Here is a 25526-nt window from a genome sequence, read left to right as displayed (position 1 = left end):
TTTTATTGATGCTTTTGTTTTTTTTTTTGTTGTTGTTGTTGTTTTTTAAAGATTATTTATTTATTTATTTATTTGGCAGAGATCACAAGTAGGCAGAGAGGCAGGCAGAGAGAGAGAGAGAGGAGGAAGCAGGCCTCCTGTTGAGCAGAGAGCCTGAGGCGAGGCTTGATCCCAGGACCCTGGGATCATGACCTGAGCTGAAGGCAGAGGCTTTATCCCACTGACCCACCCAGGTGCCCCTTATTGATGCTTTTGGATGGTTCTGTAGGTGATAAGATTAGCAAAACTGGAAGGGATAAAAAATAAAACTACTAAAAAGCCCTATTTTAGGAAATATATATAGGCAAAAATTTAAACTGTTAATTACACATTGCTGTACTAGGAGTTCATCCCTAGGTCTCTATTTTCATTCACTGTGCCATCAAGCTTATCCTGCATTAGGCATTTCCACATTTCCAATGCCTGATATGCTCTGTCCTCAGAACTTGTCATCATTCAGACGTCAACTCAAATATTACCTCTCTAGAGAAACCATCTTTGTTTACCTTACTTAATAGTGACTCCATTTTCCTCCAGAACTCTTTAGTATTACTGTGTTTTGGGTTCTTAAATGCATTTATTGTAACAGAAGCTCTCTTTATTCACTCATTATTCTTTGCTTCCCTTCATTGGATATAAACTTTATGAAAGTAGCAACTTCATTTGTCTCAGCTACAAATTTCTAGCCTTTGGAACAATGCTTGACATATACTAGATGCTTATTATTTCTTGAAAGAATGAATCAACAAATCAAATTGAATGTACTCAAGACATTTTGATTTAATCAGCAAGACTACAAATATTTACCTATATGCTAGACTTTGTTCTTCATATTGAAGATGCAGCATTGAGAAATCAAAGATCCTTTATTCATTGTGCTTAGATTACAGCATGTGTAGGTTAGGAAGGGAGGGGAATTAAGAAATACACAGATAAGCACATATGTTCTTGAATTATATTTGGAGGAAATAGTTACTTGTGCTGACTCTTCATATAGATATAATCTGGGGATAAATGTTAAGTACTCTTACGTTTTGTTGTTATTTTGTGTGTTTACTTGAAAATTTATTTTAAGTGGCACCTGGGTGGCTCAGTTGTTAGGCGTCTGCCTTTGTCTTGGGTCATAATCCCAGGGTCCTGGGATCAAGCCCTGCATCAGGCTCTCTGCTCAGTGGAACACCTGCTTCTCCCTCTCTCACCCCCCCGCTTGTGTTCCCTCTCTCTTGCGGTCTCTCTCTGTCAAATAAAATCTTTAAAAAAAATTATTTTAAGACAAACTTTACTCAATATGTAACTTCCATTTTAATATGTGAGAAAATGTATTTGAAAAAGGACTTTGACCTTAAACTAAATTTCACTGAAATTTGCAGGTTTTGGAGGCATTTGCCGGTTCTTTGATTCAGAAGAATGTTTTGATGAGAAGGGATATCCCCAATCTAACAAAATACCAGATAATTTTGGCAAGAGATCAATTTAGGAAAAACCCATCTCCAAATATTGCGGTAGGTATATTTTAATTAATTTTGAAGAGAGGTTAAGTTTTTGTTTAGACCCAAGATAAAATGTAAATAATGATTTTTTGGATATATATTAGCTCATCAAGAATTCAGATATGATTTATATAGTTTATAAAAAGCATGAAAAAGTGTAGCAAAAATATGCTTTAATGCTTTGAATTAAGATAATTTTATCTTCTAACTTTTAATAAAGACTTGGTATTTTAGTTCATTTCTGTTAGTGCCATGAGGGGGGTAGAATATAACTTTTATAACTAGTCTTAACTCTTGATAGTAGAGGCTGGAGGAACCATCATAGTAAGCTTCTTATTTCCAGTCTTCCTAGGAAAAAACAATAGACGGATAGGAACAAACCCATCAAGGTAGGTCCAAAGTCAGAAGAGATGCTCATAAGGAAAAAAGCACTGAGTCATTCTTTGAACTGAGAGATAATGCATCTGCAAAAGAACAGAGGCAATTGAATGAAGGTATGAAGGAGTCAGTGAACAAACCAATGTAGTTGAGGTAAAAGATTAAGAAAGTCAGATATGATAGATAATCTAGGTTATAAGCCTAGATTTTACACCGAGAAATGTAGACTTTGTCTTGTAGTATCTAGGGAACCACTAAGGGAACATTTTCGTAAAATTAGAGTATATTATACTAAACTTTAATAAAGTGTTTTAATTTCTGCTAGTCATTAAATGTTCATTGAAATTTTAGATATTAAATCTAAACCTTCTGAACTTGATCTTACTGATGAGAGTTTGTATTTTGCAGAGAGGTGGTTTAGGTAATTGCGGTGCCATTTTAGGGCATTTATCACTACCCTGCAGACATTTAAAATGTCTATTACTGAAATTAAATGCTACTAAAGATGTAAGGTAGAGAATAATACAGTCTTTATCTTTAATAAAGGAAAATAATTAAAACTTATTATCCATGGTCTCTTTTAAAAATTATCCTATCATAGGGCGCCTGGGTGGCTCAGTGGGTTAAAGCCTCTGCTTTTGGCTCAGGTCATGATCCTGGGGTCCTGGGATCGAGCCCCACATCAGGCTCTCTGCACAGCAGGGAGCCCACTTCCCCCTCTCTCTCTGCCTCTCTGCTTACTTGTGATCTCTATCTGTCAAATAAATAAATAAAATAAATAAAAATAAAAATTATCCTATCATATAGTTATACTTGCTGTATGTTCTCATAAAAGGAATACGTAGGGGGAGGTGGGAGGTTGGGGCACCAGGTGGTGGGTATTATAGAGGGCACGGATTGCATGGAGCACTGGGTGTGGTGAAAAAGTAATGAATTCTGTTTTTCTGAAAATAAATAAATCAATTAAAAAAAAAAAAAAAAGGAATATGTAGGGGCACCTGGATGGCTCAGTTGTTAAGTATCTACCTTCGACTCAGGTCATGATCACAGGGTCCTGAGATCCAGCCCTGCATCCAGCTCCCTGCTTAGTGGGAAACCTGCTTCTCCCTCTTCCTCTGCCCCTGCTTGTGTTCCCTCTCTCACTGTCTCTCTCTGTTTGATAAATAAATAAAATCTTAAAAAAAAAAAATACTGTATTTCGTTGAGAATAGTGGTTAAAAGCACAAGGACCCTGAGCCAGATTTCATGGGTTCAAATACTGGCTTTACAGCTTTCTCGGGTATAAAATGGGCAAAACCATAGAATCTACCTCCCAGGTATTAGGATTAAGTGAATTTGTGTAAGTAATGTGCTTAGAACAGTGTCTGGTCCTAGGACAGTGTCAAATGTTATTGATGTTAAATGTTAGTGTTAAACTGTCTAATTAAATTTTGTTCTGGTGCCAGTAACATTTATGAGCATAGGCCATTATGTGACTTATTTTCCATTGTATCCCAAATATCTATCTCTGTGCTTGATCTGTAGTAGGTACTTGTTAAATAGTTTTGAAAGAAAAAAGGAATCTATATATACTGCTAGTAATTTACCTAGAAAGAGAAAAAATATATGACAAGTATTTCTCTCCATCACTTATTCTCTTTAAAATGTAAATTTTGTATTGAATTAAAAAATAAAATTAAAGAGGGACAAATTATATATGGAAAATACACTGGCACTATGTCCTATGACATTCAGTAGGTGGGCCTTCAATAGAGTGATAAGTTTCACACAGAACATGTATCTTTAGTTCTTCCTCTGGTTAAATTTGATATGTGCTTTTTTTTTTTCTAGGGAATACAACAAGGCATAATTGAGGGAGAGTTTGCTATCTGTATTAGTTTATATCATGGTTATGAATTATTGCAGCAAATGGGAATGAGGTCATTATATTTCTTCCTTTGTGGAATTATGGATGGAACTAAAGGTAAATTATATGAAATTATTTAAAGGAGTAATGACATATTATTATTTTGGTTAAACATGTGTTGAACAGTTTGGGTTACTTAAAGATGCTTTATTTTAACAAGGAATAAAGTAAGGGTGTAAAGTAAAGTAAAGTAGGGTGTAAAGTAGTGTGTAGCTCTTGATCTTGGGATCATGAATTTGAGCCCTCCTTTGGGCCTAGAGATTATTTAAAAAAACAAAAACAAACAGAACAATTTCAAAAACAACAAAAAGCTAATAAATAATTACGTAAAAAATGATTATGCCTTTTTGGCTTTGCTAAATTGGTGATAAAAAGCAAGTAATTCATTAATACAAATGTGAATGTGGAGCTGGAAATAGTTGATGGCTTTCATGTTTGAATTAGAAAAGTTTGTATTTATTGCTAAAGTGTAATTTCTTTTTAATAAATAATTTTGAATTAATTTTGCTATTATATTTATTAATTTGGAAAATCTTTTCCTAATTTCTAAAGGAATGACTCGGACAAAAAATGAACTTGGCCGAAATGAGGACTTCATGAAACTCTATAATCATCTAGAGTGCATGTTTGCACATACACGTGGTACTTCAGCAAATGGCTTTTCTACTATACAAAAAGGTGTGGTTTTTCTTTTAAAATTTTATATTATTTCTCTTTATCAGATTGATTTTGAAATTTTGCTCCATCGAGCCATGTATCTATCATTACTTCTTTCTATAGCAACAGGGCTGTTAAATGCTTAAAGATTTTATTCTTTAAGTTACGATAAATATATATTCCAAATTTGTAAACTTTAAATATATACTAGATGTTAATAGTAGTTGGTACTATTAATGAAAATTCTCAGAACTACCAAAAACTGATTTATAACTTAACTAAATACATACTTTTCCCTTCTACTTTGCTGCCCATTTCATTTGAATTCTCTTTCAGAATGAAATTACAGTAAAAATTCAGGGGTGCTTGGGTGGCTTAGTCAGTTGAGCATCTTATTCTTGATTTCCATTTAGGTCATGATCTCAGGATTGTAGGATTGAACCCCATGCTGGGCTTCATACTCAGTGGAGAATCTGCTGGAGATTCTCTCCCTTACTCTCTCTCTTTCTACCCCTAAAATAAGTAAATAGTTAAGTCTCTATAAAGAAAAATTCAAAGTTTATTTTATGGTAGGGCTTATGTGCTACACAGATGCTACTTACTTAAATGAATAGAAAAAATGTTAAATCTATTTTGAAGATTTTATTTATTTGAGAGAAAAAGAGCATGAGCATGATTTGGGGGAGAAGCAGACCCCCCACTGAGCAGAGAGCCAACCAGTCCTTGTTCCCAGGACCCTGAGATCATGATCTGAGCCAAAGGCAAATGCTTAACTGACTGAGCCACCCAGGCATCCCAACAAATCCATTTTTTTTTTTTTTTTTAAGATTTTGTTTATTAATTTGACAGAGAGAGAGATCCCAAGTGGGCAGAGAGGCAGGCAGGGCTTCCTGCTAAGCAGAGAGCCCGATGCGGGGCTTGATCCCAGGACCCTGAGATCATGACCTTACCAGAAGGCAGAGGCTTAACCCACTGAGCCACCCACGTGCCCCCAACAAATCTATTTTGAAAAGGATAATTAAAATACATTAATGTAATTGAATGAGAAATATGTAACAATTTTTTGGTGGTTTTTTTTGTTGTTGTTGTAGGAGATAAAGATAAAAAATTTTTTTATAGTCATCCAAAGTTAAAGAAATTAGAAGAAGTTGTAGTTGAACACTTCAAGTCATGGAATGGTAAGTCATGTTTGTAGCTTCAAGTCAAGACAAAGCTACTGAAAGAACTTTGCGGTTACACTTTATGGAGAAGATAGGCTTTTAATTACTCTGGATAGTAAACCTAAAAAGGAAGCTTTAATAAATTTTGGGAGAGTGGGACAAGGGAAATGGTCAAAAAGCTAAGACTAAAGTAGTCCATGAAAAAGAAAATGAAGTCTGGGAAAATAGAAGGCAAGCAGACAGTAAAGCAATATATAATATAATGGTGGGGAAAAGTAAAATGGTAAGGAGATACTCATACTATTTTACGTAGGGTATTAGGGAAAGCCTGTCTATAGGGTGATGTTTGAGCTGTTACTTGATGGAAGTGAGGGAGCAAGACTTGTGGATTTTTAGGAGTTGATCATACCAGGCAGAGAGAATAGAAGATTCAAAGTCCCTGAGGCAGTGGGGTGTTTGATATGATTAAGGATCAGTAAACAAACAATGCTACTGAAGTAGTATAATGAGGGTAAGATTGGTTTAGGCGAAGTTTGAAGAGGTAGCCGGGGACCAGATCATATATGGCTTATAGACCAAGTCAAGACTTTGGTTTTTTTTTTTTTTTTTAAAGATTTTATTTATTTACTTGAGAGAAAGACAGTGAGAGAGAGCATGAACAAGGAGAAGGTCAGAGAGAGAAGCAGACTCCCCATGGAGCTGGGAGTCCGATGCGGGACTCGATTCCGGGACTCCAGGATCATGACCTGAGCCGAAGGCAGTCGTCCAACCAACTGAGCCACCCAGGCGTCCCAAGACTTTGGTTTTTATTCTATAAATGTTGATGCTTTGTGAAATCATTATAGGGACATTTAGAGCAGTAGAGTGATGTTATCTGACTTACATTTTCAAAAGATCACTCTGGTAGCTTTTGCCGAGTGTCAACATTAGCCACTTAGGAGCCTATAGTCATAGTTTAAGAATATAACAGTTGATGGTAGCTTGTACCAAGAAAGTAGTAGTGGAGATGCTAAGTGACTATAGATTCTAGAGATATTTTGAATTTGGAGCCAACAGTATTTGCTGATAGATTAGACATAGGATATGAAGGAAAAAAAAGAAACCTATGAGTGTGTGTGTGTGTTTTGAATAATTACATGAACCAAGAAAAAATTAAGAACAGCATACAGAAGAAAGAGCAAACAGATTTAGATGCTTTTGATAGATCTGGGTGGAGATGTGTAAGCATTGAACAAGTGAATCTGGATCTCAGAAGAATGGTCTTGGCTTTTTTTTGCCTTTTTTTTTTTTTTAAGTCGGAGAGAGAGAGAGAGAGTGAGAAAGTGAGCACCAAGCAGGGGGAGTGGCAGACAGAAGGAGAAGCAGGCTCCCCACTAAGAAAGAAGCCTGATGCGGGACTTGATCCCAGGACCTAAGTATCATGACCTGAGTGAAATGCAGCCGCTTAATTGGCTGAGCCACCCAGGTGTCCCCAGGCTATTTTTAATCTCTTCACATATATATGAATAAATTTTGAAATCAGCATAAAGATATTTAAAGTTTCAGGAATGGTTATGATCACATTACCAGGAATACAGTTTAGAGATGAGAGGACCCAGAATGTAGTCCTGAAGAATACCAACATTTACAGTTTAGAGGAGGGGTACGTGGCTGGCTTAATTGGCTGAGCATGCTACTCTTGGTCTTGGGGTTGTGAGTTTAAGCCCTACATTGGGTATAGGGATTACTTAAAAATAAAATCTTAAAAAAAAAAAAAAAGAAGAAGAAGAAGAGGAAAAATCCACCAAAGAGGTTAAGAAAGATGGATAAGTGAATGGCAGAGAAGCTTCGGAAAGAGACTATTTCAGTAGGAAGGAGTGGACTGGGTTAGATTCTGCTGAGATGTGTGGTAAAATGAACTAAAAAGTGATTATCGATTTGGCAATGTGGAAGTTATTGAGACTTTGGTAGAGGACCTTCATTAGAATGGAGGTAGAAAGGCAGGCTGTAGCCAGTTGAAGGTGATAGGATTTGCAATGAAAGTAGCAGTTGGTCAGGAGTTGGTCAGATGCAGAGGCTTGATAATTCAAAGGAGGTTTATCTAGAATAATTTTTGCAACAGCTCTTGCTCTTTCCTTAGGTATTGTGAATCAACTTTACATATATTAAGTCATTTAATTTGTAGGGTTATGAAGACTAAATGAGTTAATATGTAAAATGCTTAGTGCAGTCCCTGGCATGCACATAAAGATTAATTAATAGATATCATAGGAAAGTTTAAAAATAAAACATACAAAAAACCCATACAACTTTTCAATTATTAACCAATTTTTATGTGCAATTGGTGTGTGCAGTTGTTAACCAATTGCTATGGGCAAATCCATATACTTTATATTCCATTCATTTTAGATACGAAGAAATTAAAGCTTATTAGGATGAACTGTCATGGTTACACATCCCCCAGAGACTTAAGTGGCCCACCTTCAAAGATCATGTTCTTACTTGTGTATTTTGTTGCCTCCCAAGCACAGAGACCTTAAGATCAGCTTTGTGATTGACTATAGGAGGTATTCTATAGTTATGCTTGGAGAATTTGAAAATATCACAGGTTCAGGGGCAGAATCCCATGGCCTGGATTGAGAGTGCTTTTTGTGGACAAAAAGAAAAGGAAATATTTATGAAATCAGTGGGAGCACTACAGTTCTGGGATTCTGACTTAGAAGGTAAAGGAGAATAACTGGCATCATGCATGAATTGGACTGGTTAAAAATGACTCAGGTAATTTTTATTTGATTTGTTTAGGATTTTATTATGACAGCCAATGAGACATAGGAAGCTAAGAGTATTAAAATTACCAGGAGGAAAACCAGCACAGTTTTAAGATATCTGAAATTACTTTTTTTGAAACAAATTCATTCATTTAAGTTTCAGGGTTGTCTTGAAATAATTCTTGGGCATATGCTTTAACAAAAAGTTGTAATTGAAGTATTTTTTGGTTTTATAGCTCAAAACACCTCTGAAAAGAAATGTGATGAGACCAGGGTTATGATCTTCTCTTCGTTTCGAGATAGTGTTCAAGAAATTGCAGAAATGCTTTTACAGCATCAGCCAGTCATTAGAGTGATGACTTTTGTTGGCCATGCCTCAGGGAAAAGCGTGAAGGGATTTACCCAGAAGGAGCAAGTGGAGGTAATTACTTTTGGAGATGATGAAGACTAAAATAAAATTGATTTTAGCTTTGTACGTATGCCTCTTTTGTTTTAACTCATTGCTCAATCAGCTACTTCTTTAAAATAATTTTATAGTAGACATAAAAATAAACATAGGCATATTTTGAAAGATAAAAGAGTGCTTTGTGGTTTTGAGACTTTTTTCAAGTAAGGTAATCTACAGTGGTTAAGCAGAATGGCTCTGAAATCATACTACTTAGATTGGAATCCGGCCCTACCACTCAAAAGTTTCTTTACTTCTTGTGCCTCATTTTTCCTTATCTGTAAATATAGTTCTTGTAGTTGTTGTGAGCATTAAATGAAATCATACTTTAGAGCCTTCAGTAAATGTTTACATTTTTTTAAGTAATATTTCTTATATATTCTAAAGAAATAATGACCTTATTTCTTTTTTCTATTATTTAAAAATGTCATTGGTGGGCTGCCTGAGTGGCTCCATTGGTTAAGTGTCTGATTCTTGATCTCACTTCAGGTATCAATTTCAGGGTCCTGAGTTCAAGCTCTGCATTGGGCACCATGCTGGGTGTGGAGCAAAAATGAAAGAAAGAAACATGTAAAAATATGGCCAGTTGTTAAAATATGGCCAGTTGTTAAGCTTCTGACTCTTGATTTTGGTTCCGATTATGGTCTCAGAATCACGAGATTGAGCTCTATATCAGGTTTTGTGCTGGGCATGGAGTGTCTCTTTCCCTCTACCACTGTGTCCACTCCCCTCAACCCCACGTGCGCTCTCTTAGAAAAAAAGAAAAAAAAATTATTCATTTATGCTCTGAATAAGAGTCATAAGTTTTCTAAGGGCTGTATGTGTGTGTGTGTGTGTGTGTGTGTGTGTGTGTAAATTTTAGACTATTGATTTTTTAAACTGTATACAAGTTTTTGAAGATTAGCTGTAGTCTACATTTGAATGGTCACTGACAATTAGGTGTGTCTTTAATATCTAATTACTTTTGACAGATCTTGATTTTGTAAACATTAGTAAGAAGAATCCTCCTGTTCTTTAAGTGTCTTTTATACTAGTCCTCATTGCACTTAGAAGAGTCTGTTTAAGCTGACTGTATATGGTGAGGACAGTCTAAGAGGTCTAACTGGGTCAGCAAAAGAATACCTTTACCCATCTCAAATCTGATTATATGTATTTTAAAAGGTTCGGATATCTAGCAGGTTATTATTACTACTTCTAACATTTATATTTAAATGAAAAATGAAGTGGATTTTTGTGTGGGGTGTTAAGCATTTTGAGATACTAATAGTACCCAGCCTAATCTCTGGCCAGTTTTGATATTACCTAAAATCATTTTTTCCTGAGTTTGTCAGGTACCACCAGAAACCTTATTGATTTTATATTGACTTTGTCCTTTCCTCACTTATATCAATAATATTTTTATGTAGGCCAGAGTAACAACCCTTTTTATTATTCCTGCAATAATTGCTTTCCTTAGAGGAGTTTTATTCTAAAATAAGCTGTTGTGGAAATAGTTGTACTTATATTATTCACTTATTTAGAAAAAGGAGATAAAGTCAGGGAGGAAGTAGGGGCCAGATCCTTTAGAACTTTATAAGTCATTTCCATTTTTTATAAAAAAAAAAAAAGTTCTTCTTTAAATTTCGGTTAACATAGAGTGTGATAGTAGTTTCACATTATAGTGATTCAACACTTCCATACAACACCCAGTGCTTGTCACACAAGTGCCTTTCTTAATCCCCATCACTTACTTTAGCTATCCCCCTACCTGCCTCCCCTCTGGTAACCATGTCTTCTCTATAGTTAAAAGTCTGTTTCTTGGTTTGCCTCTCCCTCTTTATTTTCCCCCCTTTGGTAATTTTTGTTTTGTTTTTGAAAGATTTAATTAATTTATTTATTTGAGAGAGTGAGAGCATGCTGGGGGAGGGAGAAGGATAAGCAGAATCCTCAGAATCCTCACTGAGCATGGATCCCAATGTAGGGGTCAGTCTGAGGACCCTGAGATCATGACCTGAGCCCAAATCAAGAGTCAGTCATTTAATTGACTAAACCACCCAGGCACTCCTCATTTTTGTTTCTTAAATTCCACATATGAGTGAAATCATAGTGGTACATGTCTTTCTCTGACTGATTTATTTCACATAGCATAATACTCTTTAGCTCCATCCATGTCCATACAAATGGAAAGATTTAATTCTCTTTTATGGATGACTAATATTCCATTGTGTGTATATATGACCTCTTATTTATCCATTTGTCAGTCAATAGACACTTGGGCTGTTTCCATAATTTGGTTATTATAGTTAATGTGCTATAAACATAAGGATACATGTATTCCTTTGAATTAGTGTTATTGTATTCTTTGGGTAAATACCTAGCAGTACAATTGCTGGATCATAGGGTAGTTCTATTTTTAACTTTTTGAGGAACCTCCATACCGTTTTCCACAGTGGCTATACCAATATGCATTACCACTAGCAGTGCACCAGTGTTCCTTTTTTTCCCCATCCTGGTCAGTAACTGTTGTCTCTTGTGTTGTTGACTTTAGCCATTCTGACAGTTGTAAGGTGGTGTCTCATTGTAGTTTTGATTTGTATTTTCTTTTTTTTAAAAGATTTTATTTATTTATTTGACAGAACGAGAGACATAAGCAGACAGAGCAGCAGAGGGAGAGAGAGAAGCAGGCTCCCCACTGAGCAGGGAGCCCCATGTGGGGCTTGATCCCAGGACACTGGGATGATGACCTGAGCCGAACGCAATCACTTAACTAACTAACCCACCCAAGCACCCCTGATTTGTATTTTTCTGATGGTCAGTGATGTTGAGCATCTTTTCAAGTATCTGTTAGCCATTTTGATGTCTTCTTTTGACATGTCTATTCATGCTCATTATTAAATTGGGTTGTTCATTTTTTGGATGTTGAGTTTTCTGTTTCTTATGTATTTTGGGTATTAACGATTTATCACACCTGTCATTTGAAAATACCTTCCCTTATTCTGTAGGTTGCCTTTTAGTTTTGTTGATTGTTTCCTTTGCTATGTAGAAGCTTTTTATTTTGATGTAGTCCCAATAGTTTATTTTTGCTTTTATTTCCCTTGCCTCAGAAGAAGTTGCTATAGCCAGTGTCAAAGAGGGATACTCCCTATATTCTCCTCTTGATTTCAGATCCATTTTGAATTTGTTTTTCTGTGTGGTATAAAAAGTGGTCCAGTTTTCCCAAGATTTGTTGAAAAGATTGTCTTTTTCCTGTTGGATATTCTTTTTTTTTTTTTTTTTTTTTTTTTTTTTAGATTTTATTTATTTATTTGACAGACAGAGATCGTAAGTAGACAGAGAGGCAGGTAGAGAGAGAGGAGGAAGCAGGCTCCCTGCTGAGCAGAGAGTCCGATGCGGGGCTCGATCCCAGGGTCCTGGGATCATGACCTGAGCCAAAGGCAGCGGCTTAACCACTGAGCCACACAGGCGCCCCTCCTGTTGGATATTCTTTACTGCTTTGTCAAATATTAATTGACCATATAGTTGTGGGCTTATTTCTGGGTTTTCTATTCTGTTCCACTGATCTCTTTTCTGTTTCTGTGCCAGTACCATACTGTTTTGATCATTACAACTTGGTAATATAACTTGAAGTACAGAATTGTGATACCTCCAACTTTACTTTTCTTTTTCAAGATTGCTTTGGCTATTCAGGATCTTTTGTTCTTCCATACAGATTGTAGGGTTGTTCGTTTTAGCCCTGTGAAAAATGCTGTTGGTATTTTTATAGGGATTGCACTAAATGTATAGATTGCTTTGGGTAGTATTGACATTTTAACAATCTTTGTTCTTCTAATCCAAGAGCATGGAATTTTTTCTATTTCTTTGTGTCAGCTTCAGTTTATTTCATCAGCATTTTATAGTTTTCAGAGTACAGGTCTTCTTTTCACCTCTTTTGTTAGATCTATACTTAGGTATCTTATGGTTTTTGCTGCAATTTTAAATGGGACTGATTCCTTAATTTCTCTTTTTGCTGCTTCATTACTGGTGTATGGAAATGCAACAGATTTCTGTATATTGATTTTGTATTCTACAACATTGCTGAGATTATTTATCAGTTCTAGCAGTTTTTTAGTGCAGGCTTTGGCATTTCTGTATAGAATAAATATTCTTTGCAAGTAGTTAAGTTTGACTTCTTCCTTGCCAATTTGGATACCTTTTATTTTTTTATTTATTTATTAAAGGTTTTATTTATTTATTTGTCAGAGAGAGAGCGAGCGAGAGCGAGCACAGGCAGACAGAGTGGAAGGCAGAGTCAGAGGGAGAAGCAGGCTCCCTGTGGAGCAAGGAGCCCGATGTGGGACTCGATCCCAGGACCCTGGGATCATGACCTGAGCCGAAGGCAGCTGCTTAACCAACTGAGCCACCCAGGCATCCCGCCTTTTATTTTTTGTTGTTGTTGTTAGACATCTGATTTGTGAGACTAGTATGTTAAATAACAGAGGCAAAAGTGGACATCCCTGTTTGTTCCTGACCATAGAGGAAAAGCTCTCAATTTTTCCCCATTCAGGATAATATTAGCTGTGGGGTTTTCATAGATGGCATTTGTTATGTTGATGTATATTTCCTCTAAACCTATGTTGTTGAGGGTTTTTATCATCAATAGGTACTGTACTTTGTCTCTTTTGTCAAATCCTTTTCTGCATCTATTGAAAGGATCATATGGTTCTTGTCCTTTCTTTCACTAATATGTATCATTTGATTGATTTGCAAATATTGAAACACCCTTGCAACCCATGAATAAATCCCACTTAGTCATGGTTAATGATTATTATTATTTTTTTAAGATTTTTATTTATTTATTTGACAAACAGAGATTATAAGTAGGCAGAGAGGCAGGCCAAGAGAGAGAGGGGGAAGGAGGCTCTCCACTGGGCAGAGAGCCTGAACTGAAGGCAGAGGCTTTAACCCACTGAGCCACCCAGGCACCCTGGTTAATGATTATTTTTAATGTGTATTTGGATCTGGTTTGCTAATATTTTATCGAGAATTTTTGCATCCATGTTCATCAGGGATATTGACCTGTTGTTCTCTTTTTAGTGGTCTTTAGTTTTAGTATCAGTGTAATGCTGGCCTCATAAGATGAATTTGCAAGTTTTCCTTCCTTTTCTGTATTTTGGAATAGTTTGAGAAGAATAGGTATTCACTCTTCTTTAAATGTTTGCTAGAATTTGCCTGTTAAGTCATCTGGCCCTGAACTTTTGTATCTTGGGAGATTTTTTTTTTTTTCTCCAAGATTTATTTATTTATTTATTTATTTTTAAAGATTTTATTTATTTATTTGACATACAGAGATCACAAGTAGACAGAGAGACAGTCAGAGAGAGAGGAGGAAGCAGGCTCTCTCCTGAACAGAGAGCCCGATGTGAGGCTCAATCCCAGGACCCTGGGATCATGACCTGAGCTTAAGGCAGAGGCTGAGCCACCCAGGTGCCCCAAGATTTATTTATTTATTTATTTGACAGAGAGAGAGACACAGGGAGAGAGGGAACACAGGCGGGGGAGTAGGAGTGGGAGAAGCAGGCTCACGAAGTAGGGAACCTGATGTGGGGCTTGATCCCAGGACCCTGAGTCAAAGGCAGATGCTTAACGCCTGAGGAACCCAGGCGCCCCATCTGCAGAGATTTTTGAATACTGATTCCGTTTCTTTGCTGGTTATCAGTCTGTTCAAGTTTTCTCTTTCTTCCTGTTTCAGTTTTGGGTATTTGATATTTTTTTAGGAATTTATCTATTTCTTCCAAGTTGTCCAATTTGTTGGCATATAGTTTTGCACAATACTATATTGTAATTATTTGTATTTCTGTGGTGTTGGTCATTATTGCTCCTCTTCTATTCATGATTTATTTGGGTCCTTTCTCTTTTCTTTTTGATCAGTGTGGCTAGAGCTTTATTACTTTTATTGATTTTTTTTTTTCCAAAAGAACCAGCTCCTGGTTCCATCGAACTATTCTATTATTTTATCTGTTTGTGTGGTTGTTGTTGTTTTTTTAGTTTCTATATCATTTATTTGTGCTCTAATCTTTATTATTTCTTTCCTCCTGCTGGTAGGCTTCTTTTGTTGTTCTTTTTCTAGCTCCTTTAGGTGTAAGATTGGGTTGTTCATATGAGATTTTTTTCTTGTATTGCTATGTACTTTCCTCTTATGACTGCTTTTGCTGCATCCTGTAGATTTTGGACCATTCATTGTGTCTTCATTTTCATTTGTTTCCATGAATTTTTTTTTTTTAATTTTTTTGATTTCCTCTTCATTGTTTAGTAGCATGTTGTTTAACTTCCATATATTTGTGGTCTTTCCAAATTTTTTCTTGTGATTAACTTCTGGTTTTATAACATTGTGGTCAGAAAAGTTTCATTGTATGATTTTAATCATTTTGTATTTGTTGAGGTCTCTCTTTTTTTTTTTTAAGAATTTATTTATTTGAGAGAGAAAAAGAGTGTAGGAGAGAGAGCATGAATGGTGTTGGGGAGGGGCAGAGAGAGAGAGAAGCAGACTCCCTACTGAGCAGGAAGCCCATGTGGGTCTCAGTCCCAGGACCCTGGGATCATGACCTGAGGCAAAGGCAGATGTCCCACCAGCTGAGCCACCTGGGTGCTCCTGTTTGAGGCCTCTTTTGTGATCTAATATGTGATCTGTTCTGGAGAATATTCCATAAACACTTGAAAAGAATGTGTGTTCTGCTGTTTAAGGATAGAATGTTCTGAAAATATTTGTTAATTCCATCTGGTCCAGTGTGTCATTCATAGCTACTTCCTTTTGTATGTTATGTTTAGATGATCTGTCTGGTGATGTAAGTGGGGTGTTTTCATTTTAATAACTTTGGCTTGTTTTATGAGTGAGATGGGAGAAGAAGCCCTTGGAGAGTGTGAAGCAGAGTAGGGTCATGACCCTAAAATAGTTTATATTTTATTTTTTTAAAGGTTTTATTTATTTTTTGAGAGAGACATACACAGTGAGAGAGGGAACACAAGCAGGGGAGTGGGAGAGGCAGAAGCAGGCTTCCCACTGAGCAGGGTACCTGATGTGGGGCTCAATCCCAGGACCCTGGGATCATGACCTCAGCCAAAGATAGACCCTTAACAACTGAGGCACCCAGCTGCCCCTCTATTTATATTTTAATAAAAATCACACCAGTTGTTGTCTTAATAAAATATATAGGACCTGGAGTGCAAACAGAAGACCTATTAGAAGTCTTATTATCAAGCTAAGTCTCATGGTGGCTTAGACTAGAGTGGTAGCAGGGAAAGTTATAAGAATTCGTTGGGTTCTGGATATATTTTGAAGGTCAAGCTGAGGGGATTTTTTTTTTGGCAAATTAACGCAGGGTATGAGATTGAGAAGTGTGAAGGATAACTCCAGCAATTTGTCCTGAAAAGCAGAAAAGAGCTACTGTTAATGAAGTAGATAAGACTTCAAGAAAAGCAGGCTTTGGAGAGAAATATCAGGTGTTTGGTTATGGATGAGTTAACTTTGGTATGTCTATGAGATTAGTGTTTTTCTGAATATGAAAATTGATGAAGGATTAGTTTATTTCCCCCTTAGTATGTCACAGATACTTTTTTTTTTTTTTTTAAGATTTTATTTATTTATTTGACAGAGAGAGATCACAGTAGGTAGAGAGGCAGGCAGAGAGAGGGGAAGGGAAGGAAGCAGGCCCCTGCTGAGCAGAGAGCCCGATGCGGGACTCGATCCCAGGACCCTGAGATCATGACCTGAGCCGAAGGCAGCGGCTTAACCCACTGAGCCACCCAGGCGCCCCAATCACAGATACTTTTGAACATTACAATAATAATGAATTAATTTTAAAAAAGTAAAATCAATGAAAACAATGTTCATGGCCAAATTTTTTATTATTAAAGCCAACAAACATAGTATTGCTCTGTCATTTCTAAACACCTACTCTTGGGGTGCCTGGATAGCTTAGTCGTTAAGTGTCTGCTTTCAGCTCAGATCATGATCCCGGGATCCTGGGATCAAGCCCCATGTCTGGCTTCCTGCACAGTGGGGAACCTGCTTCTCCCTCTCCCATTTACCCTGCTTGTGTTCTCTCTCTTGCTGTCTCTCTCTTTCAAATAAATAAATAAAATTTTTAAAAAAACCCAACAAAATAAACACCTACTCTTAAGTTTGTATTTATGTTATTGTGGGCTAGTAATAAACAGTTTGTGAACCAAACCAATAATAAATAGTTTGTGAACTATAGTTTGAGCAGCATTGTTTTATTTTTTTAATTTTTAAAATTTTATCTTTTAAAGATTTTTGTTTATTTGAGAGAGAGAGAGAGAGAGAGAGTAGGAGGAGTGGGGAGGGGTAAAGGAAGAGGGAGCAGACTCCTTGCTCAGCAGGGAACAAGATGCCAGACTTGATCCCAGGACCTGTGGATTATGATCAGAGCCGAGGGCAGATGCTTAACCAACTGAGGCATCCAGTGCCCCTGAGTAGCATTGTTTTAAAAGTAGAGATGTTGAATAAACAATCAAATATATAAGTCTTGAAGTTTATTAACATGTGTACCTTATGTTATACATGGGAGATATGCAGGGGAAAATGAGTAATTTTCTAAGGTGGTTTAGAATTGACTTAAATACCATATTAATAGGGAAAGGAGAGGAGGAACATAGGCTTCATAGGAGAGATATTTGGGAAAGATGAATGGGACCTGAGAAGAATAGAAGGTAGGTGTGATAGTTTGTAACCAAGTTTGTCTGGCTGGTGATGGCTTTTAGTCTCCTCTCCTATAATGAGTCGATTTTTTCTGGTTGATGAAAATCCCGGGGAGCGGATTTATGACAATTGAGTTCCTTCTGTTTTTGGACAGATAAAGGGAGAGGAATCTTCTCCCTGCTTTTGCTGTTTTTCAAGTGTCTACAGCTCAAAATAATATATCAAAGCAGCATATTTTGGGGCAGCATGCCCTAAACTCCCACAGTCATATTTTCGGATGGCATTATTTTGCTGCCCTTCACTGGAATGGCAGTATAGAAGGTAAGATAGGAATTTAGGAGTAATAAAATTTTCACTTTAGATAGACCTAACAATAAATTTAGGTCTAGGATATGATTAGCAAGCTGTAATTGCTCTGGGCTCTTTATCTGCCCATAGCCCTTTAGTGACACTTAAATAACATCTTGGGTTTCTAATTTATGTGTGAACTTAACAAATGTTTTTGGCAACACAACCATTATGAAAGCAAAGGCATTAGGACTGCCCTTTGCATTTTACCACAGTCTGTTTTGGTTTATATTACCATTTTGGTACTTCTTTTCCATTTCCATAGTATCCTGGGTTCTGATTTCACCAATTTTGGGTGAATGGAAAAAGTATGCTTTGATCTACAAGTCTCTTATATTTGTCTTTGGTTATTTTAAAATCACTTTTATTTTAGGTTGTGAAACAATTTCGTAGTGGTGGTTATAACACATTGGTTTCTACTTGTGTTGGTGAAGAAGGTTTGGATATAGGAGAAGTTGATCTTATAATATGTTTTGATGCCCAGAAGAGCCCAATTCGTCTTGTACAACGAATGGGTAGAACTGGCCGCAAACGTCAAGGCAGAATAGTTGTTATCCTTGCCGAAGGACGAGAAGAACGTGTAAGTAGACTTGTAGAAATGTGATTTGATAATTGAAATTTGAGAAATATAGTTTAAGGTAACTATTGGTCTGTTAACATTTGAAGACCCAAAAATGTGTAGGAAATTATGGTTGATTTTTTCCCCCTACTTTTTAGAAGATTGAGTATTCTTCTCTTGTAGTTAGGAGAATTTTTAACTAGATTCTGTTTTCTAATTTTTATCCATATAAAAGAACACATTTTTCTACGTTAGTATTAATTTAGGGATACTTAGATACAAAAATCAATATGTATTATTATTTTTTTAAATCTTTGAGACATCTTTAGCTCCTTTTTTTTTTTTTTTTTAAGATTTTATTTATTTAAGAGAGAGCCAGAGAGAGCATGAGTTGGGGGACAGGGAGAGGGAGAAGCAGGCTCCCTGCTGAGCAGGAAACCCTAGGAGTGAGGTGGAGGCTGGGAGGAGGCTCAATCCCAAGACCCCAGCCAGGATCAGGACCTGAGCGGAAGGCAGATGCATAACCTACTGAGCCACCCAGGTTCCCCTCAATATCGATTTTGTTTTAGTATTTTCCTGTGCTTCTAAGGGCTGTTTTCTGTTTCTAGTTTAGTTTTTTCTTCTGTTTTTAAATATAGTGAACTGAGAATGGATTTTACATTCTGCCTAAACTAATCAACCAACAGCAATATGTGCTAGAGATATTATGTGGCCTGGAAAATCTAAAGTATTTACTTTCTGGCCCTTTATAGAGAAGTTTGTTGATGCCTATACAAAATGATAAGAAACTTAAATTATATTCACACTTGGCTGCAAACTTGAGTGACAGACCTTCCTGGAATATGATGTTGTACCTAATATTATTTTGTTTGTTACACTAAAATTATTAACTAACTTCTGTAACTCAGTGGAACTGTTTCCTTGGGCAAATATGTAGGTTCATATTAAAGATTCTTAAATTGATTATAGCAGTTATTAAAAATTGATTTAAATTGTTTTATCGGCCCTTTAAAAATCATCCTGAAAAATGAACTTTTCCCCTGATACTTTTCATGTGATTATAGCATATTATGTAACATTTATTTTATCTGTAAAATGATTCCAATACAGTAAATGCCTGGCAGCTTGTAAAAATTTATGTATTATCAATGAGTGGAATTAGGTTCTAACTGTATTACTTTAGGCAAACCACTTAACCTCTGAATTCAGATGTTAGTTTTCTTATCTGTAAAATAATCATAATGGCCCACATTTAATAAGGACCTACTCTCCTTGGCAGTGTTTTATGTGTGTCAGATGCATTATTTCATTTAATCCTGTATGGGGAATAATGGTTTTTTTGTATGTAGTTAAGAAAACTGAAGTGTAGGGCACCTGGGTGGCTCAGGTGGTTAAGCCTCTGCCTTTGGCTCAGGTCATGATCCTGGGGTCCTGGGATCAAGCCCCGCATCAGGCTCTCCGCTCAGCAGGAAGCCTACTTCCCCCTCTCTGCCTGCCTCTCTGCCTACTTGTGATCTCTCTCTGTCAAATGAATAAATAAAATCTTAAAAAAAAAACCCCAAAAACTGAAGTGTAGAGAGATGAAGTAACAAGCTGGAATATGGGAATAGTATTTTTAAAAAAGCAATTTACACTTATATATATAAATATTCACCTTATTCAAAATTAGAAATATCCTAAATGAAAGGTAGATTTTCTTTGTGCAGTATAATTATGAAGGTAGGCTTTTATAATACTAGATTTTGAACTGATTTTCAAGAGTTAATTGAACAGGTCTCAAATTCAAGATAACAGATATTCTCAGTATTTAAGTGGATCAGAGTTTAATTTACTGTTTATAATAAATCCAAACAAATATAATAACTTTTTGTTATGGCTAACTGACTATTACAGAAATAATGTAATTTGACATTTTTCTTTGCAGACTTATAATCAAAGTCAGTCCAACAAAAGAAGTATTTATAAAGCTATTTCAGGTAGCAGGCAGGTTCTTCATTTTTACCAAGGAAGTCCACGAATGGTTCCTGATGGAATCAATCCAGAATTACACAAAATGTTCATTACATGTGGTGTCTATGAACCAGAGAAGCCTCGGAACTTGCAGCGGAAATCCTCAAACTTTTCCTATAAGAACGGTAAATAAAAAAGCTTTGCATTTGAGTCATGCATTTTTTTTTCCTGTTTCATATTGATATATTTCTTTTTTGAGAAGCTCAATGTACATTCTAGGATGTTATGAGTGTTGGAAAAATAAGAGCTTATTCCTCTGGCAAAGGGAAGGAGACAATGACAGAACAGAGTGAGAAACTTAGGGTTGCGAAAATTAAAATGCCTGCCAACAAAATGTAGAATAGAAGGAGAACTCTTATTATTGAATAGTTGAATTGAATTGAATCATTCAGTTGAATCATTCATTGAATCAGATTATAGTGTGCATCATTGAAATCCACTAAGATTATATGAAGACAGAAATCCTACCCTATCCCTCTCTTTAGGCAGTTATGATTCCTTACATACATATTCTCAAGAGTAATAGTAACTTTTCCTCCTATGGGAGGATAACACCTTTTGCTGTATATTATTTCATAGTTCATTCCCAGATCACCTGATAATTGAGGTAGCCATTTGTGTTAGCTTTGTTGCCTTTATATTCAAAGAAATAATAAGACAACTTTTATCTCTGCATGCATGTAGTGAAGAGAACAGTACTCGGTTAAACTTCCCTGGTGACTGAGAGGGACACTATCTTCCTTGATGTTTACATTGCAGAGAGAGCTCCTACACCCTTAAGAAAAACATCTGTGGTTGAAATGCTAATTTGAGCCTTGCTCAGATTTTAGAGATTTGCATATAATATCAAAGAGTTAAAGAAAAGATTTACAAACATTAGGTGTCTTCTTTAAGAACTGCAGAGATTTTGGTGATATCAAGAAAATACTCTTGAAATTTTAATACTATGAAGATGAGAAACTAAAATTTTTTTTCTTTTAAATTTTACTTAATTTTTAATTAGGACTTTTAAAGAATCATAACATCATATAGTTTTATTTTAAGATTTGGAAGGAACATTGGGGGTCATCTGTTCAAATTAGCTATCGAGATAGGCATAGTTTCTGCAGTAATTTTCTTTAATAATATTTTAAGAAGAACAATGTCATCTTGTTAACTATAGGCACTATGTTAGGCACAGATCTCTAAAATGTATTCATCTCATGTAACTGGAATTTTAGATGCTTCAAGCAGTAACTCTGTCTTTCTCTCCACCCAGCCCCTGGCAACACTATTCTATTCTCTGCTTGTATGAGTTTGATTATTTTATTTTACTTATTTATTTTTTTAAAGATTTTATTTATTTATTTGACAGAGATCACAAGTAGGCAGAGAGGCAGACAGAGAGACAGGGGGAAACAGGCTCCTTGCTGAGCAGAGAGTCCAATGCGGGGCTCGATCCCAGGACCCTGGGAATCATGATCTGAGCCGAAGGCAGAGACTTTAACCCACTGAGCCACCCAGGTGCCCCAAGTTTGATTATTTTAGATATCTCTTATAAGTGGAATCATGTAGTATGTGTGCTTCTGTGACTGGCTTATTTCACCTAGCTAATTTTCTTTAGGATTTTTTTTTTTAAGGTAGAATAATATTCCATTGTATGTACAGGCACATTTTCTTTCTTTTTAAAAAAGATTTATTTATTTGAGAGATAGAGAGAGAGAGCACAGGCACAGGAGAGGGGCAGAAGGAGAGGGAGAAGGAGACTCCTCACTGAAAAGGGAGCTGGATGTGGGGCTCAATCCCAGGACCCTGAGATCATGACTCAAGCTGAAGTTGAAGGAGCAGGAGGCTGGCTGAGGACAAAGCAAAGGCTGGCGCCTTGCACCCCCCCCCCCTTCACCCGCTCCCCTCCATATGTGTAGCATTCCTCAGGCACCCCTGACTGCCATAAAACAATAAATAGTTAACTTGCAGAGATCACAGTCCTGCAAGGTAGGAGTCTCCCTTGGTTTGCAAATGTCCTTGAGATTTACAACAAAGAAGTTACCTTATCTATAGCCCAATTTCCAGGGACACAGAACTCAGTTCCTCAAGCCCTAATGTCACCCTCCCCTCCATGAAAAATGGAAGGAGGCGGAGGTGGAAGGAAAAGTAAATAAAGTTAAATTTCTTCTAAACCTAAATCTCATTAACAAGGATGCTTGATAGCAGGAATGTAACATTTCACCAGGAGACTCCCAATTATCATTATGTTAGTGCCTCATTAGAGGGAAAGTGGCCTTGGCTTGATAGTAACCAGGCCTTCAATATCCTGATAGTGTTTTTTTTCCGCATGCGTGGGCTAACCGGCCAGTTCTGCTTCTGTAAGATTGCTTTGTCTGCTTTCCCGCGCGGGTCCCCTGACCCAATCCACTGACGCCAAGTATGCCTGTTCAGACTATCAATCAATCAGCTCAGCCCCACCCAAAACTTGTTTGTATCTGTCTATAAAAATCCTGCACCGACCCAGCTCTGGACCTCTCGGCGTTATCGGCAACGAGCGGCGCAGAGGTCCAGTTTCGAACCTGCAATAAACGACCCTTGCTGATTGGCTTTGACTCACGTCTCTGGTGGTCTTTTAAGGTGGGGGTAATATTCAATTGGCATTTCAAAGTCAGACTCTTAATTGACTGAGCCACTCAGGTGCCCTACCACATTTTTTTTTAATACACTCATCTGTCAGACATTTGGATTGCTTACTTACATCTCTTACATATAGTGAGTACTGCTGCAGTATACATGGAGTGCACATAATCTCTTTGAGATCCTAGTAGTACTTCTTTTGGATATATACCCAGAAGTGCAATTGCTAGATCCTATGGTACTTCTATTTTTAATTTTTGGAGGAATCTCTATGCTGTTTTCTTTCTTTCTTTCTTTCTTTCTTTCTTTCTTTCTTTCTTTCTCTCTCTCTCTCTCTCTCTCTCTCTCTTTCTCTTTCTTTCTTTCTCTCTTTCTCTCTCTCTTTCTTTCTTTCAAGATTTTATTTATTTGACAGACAGAGATCACAAGTAGGCAGAGAGGCAGGCAGGGTGTGGGGGGAAGCAGGCTCCCTGCCAAGCAGATAGCCCGATGCGGGGCTCAATCCCAGAACCCTGGGATTATGACCTGTGTAGAAGGCAGAGGCTTTAACCCCCTGAGCCACCCATGCTCTTTTCTATTACGGCTGCACCACTTTACTACCACACCAACAGTATATAGGGATTTTAATTTTTCCATATCCTCACCAGTACTCATTATGGTTTGACTTTTTGATAGTAGGCATGCTAACAGGTGGGAGGTAATGTTTCATTGTGGTTTTGGTCTGCACTCAGCTTTCTTGTTAATGCATATTCAGCCTCAACTTGAATATCTGTTAATGGAAATTGTATTTCATTTTAAGGGTTTATTCCCTAAGCAGAAACCCTATATAGAAGAAGATTATTTTTCTTATGTTGAAAAATCTTTGTACCTTTTTCTCATTGGTTTAATTTTATCTTCTAGATACAAGGAACAGTTTTGATCCTTTGTTTACCTATGTGGCAGTTCTTTACATATTTGAATATAATACCTCTCAAGTTAAGCTGTTGGTTCCACTGGTTTTCATACCATGAAATTTCAACATCCTTTCCATTCTAGTTATTTGCTTTGGGTTCACTTACATTTGTTAATGTTTTTTCCCTTAACTTGGAGCTCTAAATCGATGCTTTTTGGATATGCTTATTAAATCTCATACAAATCTACTTAATGGAAATATGCCTGTCATTTTATAACACTTTGCCAAATCTTTGGTTAAGGTGAAAAGATTGTATGTACAGTTGATTCTTGAACAAAACTGATCTGAACTGTGTGGGACCAATCCTATGCAATTTTTTTCAGATTTATTAATATAGTTCAGTACTGTAAGCATACTTTCTCTTATGACTTTCTTAATATTTTTTCTACCTTTATTATAAAAACATAGTAAATAATGCATAAAATATACAAAACATATGTGTTAATTGACTGTTTATGTTATCAGTACAGCTTCCAAACAACAGTAGGCTATTAGTACTTAAGTTTTTGGGGAGCGAAAAGATAACTGCTGATTTTCAGCTGGGGGTTGTTATCCCTAACCCCTGCATTGTTTAAAGGTCATCTGTGTTTTGGATTCTTTTAAATTTATTTAACTTTATTTAAATTGAGTAAGCTTGCATAAATTATTCTTAGTGATCATTGTATTTTTATAAATGTTAAAATTAACCATATGTTTAATAATTGTTTCTCCCGTCCAAGTACTAACCAGGCCTAAAGATGGATGACAAATTTCTTTAGTAAAATTGAGATAATATTGGCTCAAGTTTATTTTTTTGTGTGCCCCCCCCCATTCTACCTGATTTTTCAAAGCTTTAGGGATTCATCTTGCTAAAATTGCATGTATAAATGTAATCTTCTGTAAATTAGCCTAATTCATCTGGGCTTAGAGAACTGAATTTACTTAAAGTGACTAAAAGAGAGGAATGCCTTCCAATTTTAGAAGTCTGTTTTAAAGATTGTTAGATCTGAAAATAGCCTGAAAGACCACTTGTTCAAACCCCTTACTTTACAAAAGCAGATTCTTATACAGTATTGGAAATAGGTAAGACAAAAGTTTCCTGATACCTAATTCAGTAGTCTTTCTGGTTTCTTTTTCTGCCTTCATTTCTGTTGGACCAAAGTTACTACTTTATACCATTTATCCTTTTTCAGTTTGCTGATTATTTTCCTCTGTAGAGATTAAGAAAGTTGGAAAGAGTTAATTTAGTATATATTTTTAAAAAGTATATTATTGGGGCACCTGGGTGGCTCAGTGGGTTAAAGCCTCTGCCTTCGGCTCAGGTCGTGATCCCAGGGTCCTGGAATCGAGCCCTGCATTGGGCTCTCTGCTCTGCGGGGAGCCTGCTTTCTCCTCTCTCTCTCTGCCTGCCTTTCTGCCTCCTTGTGATCTCTGTCTGTCAAATAAATAAATAAAATCTTTAAAAAAAAAGTATATTATTGTCATTTTTTAAAGCAGTAGGTCTTTTCTGTCTACCTCTACCACCACCCCCCCATTTAAGACTTAAGTTAAAAATCCATTTTAGTCTTGACGATCTTC

General features: G+C 36.5%; 1 protein-coding gene across 3 annotated transcripts in view; it reads left to right on the top strand.

The window, feature by feature from the left end:
* The window catches only part of FANCM (FA complementation group M), a 66381-nt gene that overhangs the window by 11236 nt on the left and 29619 nt on the right, over positions 1–25526 (top strand). For all 3 annotated transcript variants that reach the window (XM_082735230.1, XM_082735229.1, XM_082735228.1), the window contains 7 exons: positions 1410–1541; positions 3738–3870; positions 4366–4491; positions 5562–5648; positions 8614–8798; positions 18218–18424; positions 20328–20538. In XM_082735230.1, coding sequence (XP_082591356.1) covers positions 1455–1541; positions 3738–3870; positions 4366–4491; positions 5562–5648; positions 8614–8798; positions 18218–18424; positions 20328–20538 — 1036 coding nt within the window. In that variant the 5' untranslated portion in view covers positions 1410–1454. The remainder of the gene's footprint in view (positions 1–1409; positions 1542–3737; positions 3871–4365; positions 4492–5561; positions 5649–8613; positions 8799–18217; positions 18425–20327; positions 20539–25526) is intronic.

The sequence above is a fragment of the Mustela nivalis genome (genome assembly GCF_964662115.1).
Source record: "Mustela nivalis genome assembly, chromosome: 6".
NCBI classification, from domain to species: domain Eukaryota; kingdom Metazoa; phylum Chordata; class Mammalia; order Carnivora; family Mustelidae; genus Mustela; species Mustela nivalis.
The sequence above is the reverse complement of the archived record's forward strand: the minus strand, read 5'-3'. Positions and strand labels throughout refer to the sequence as shown.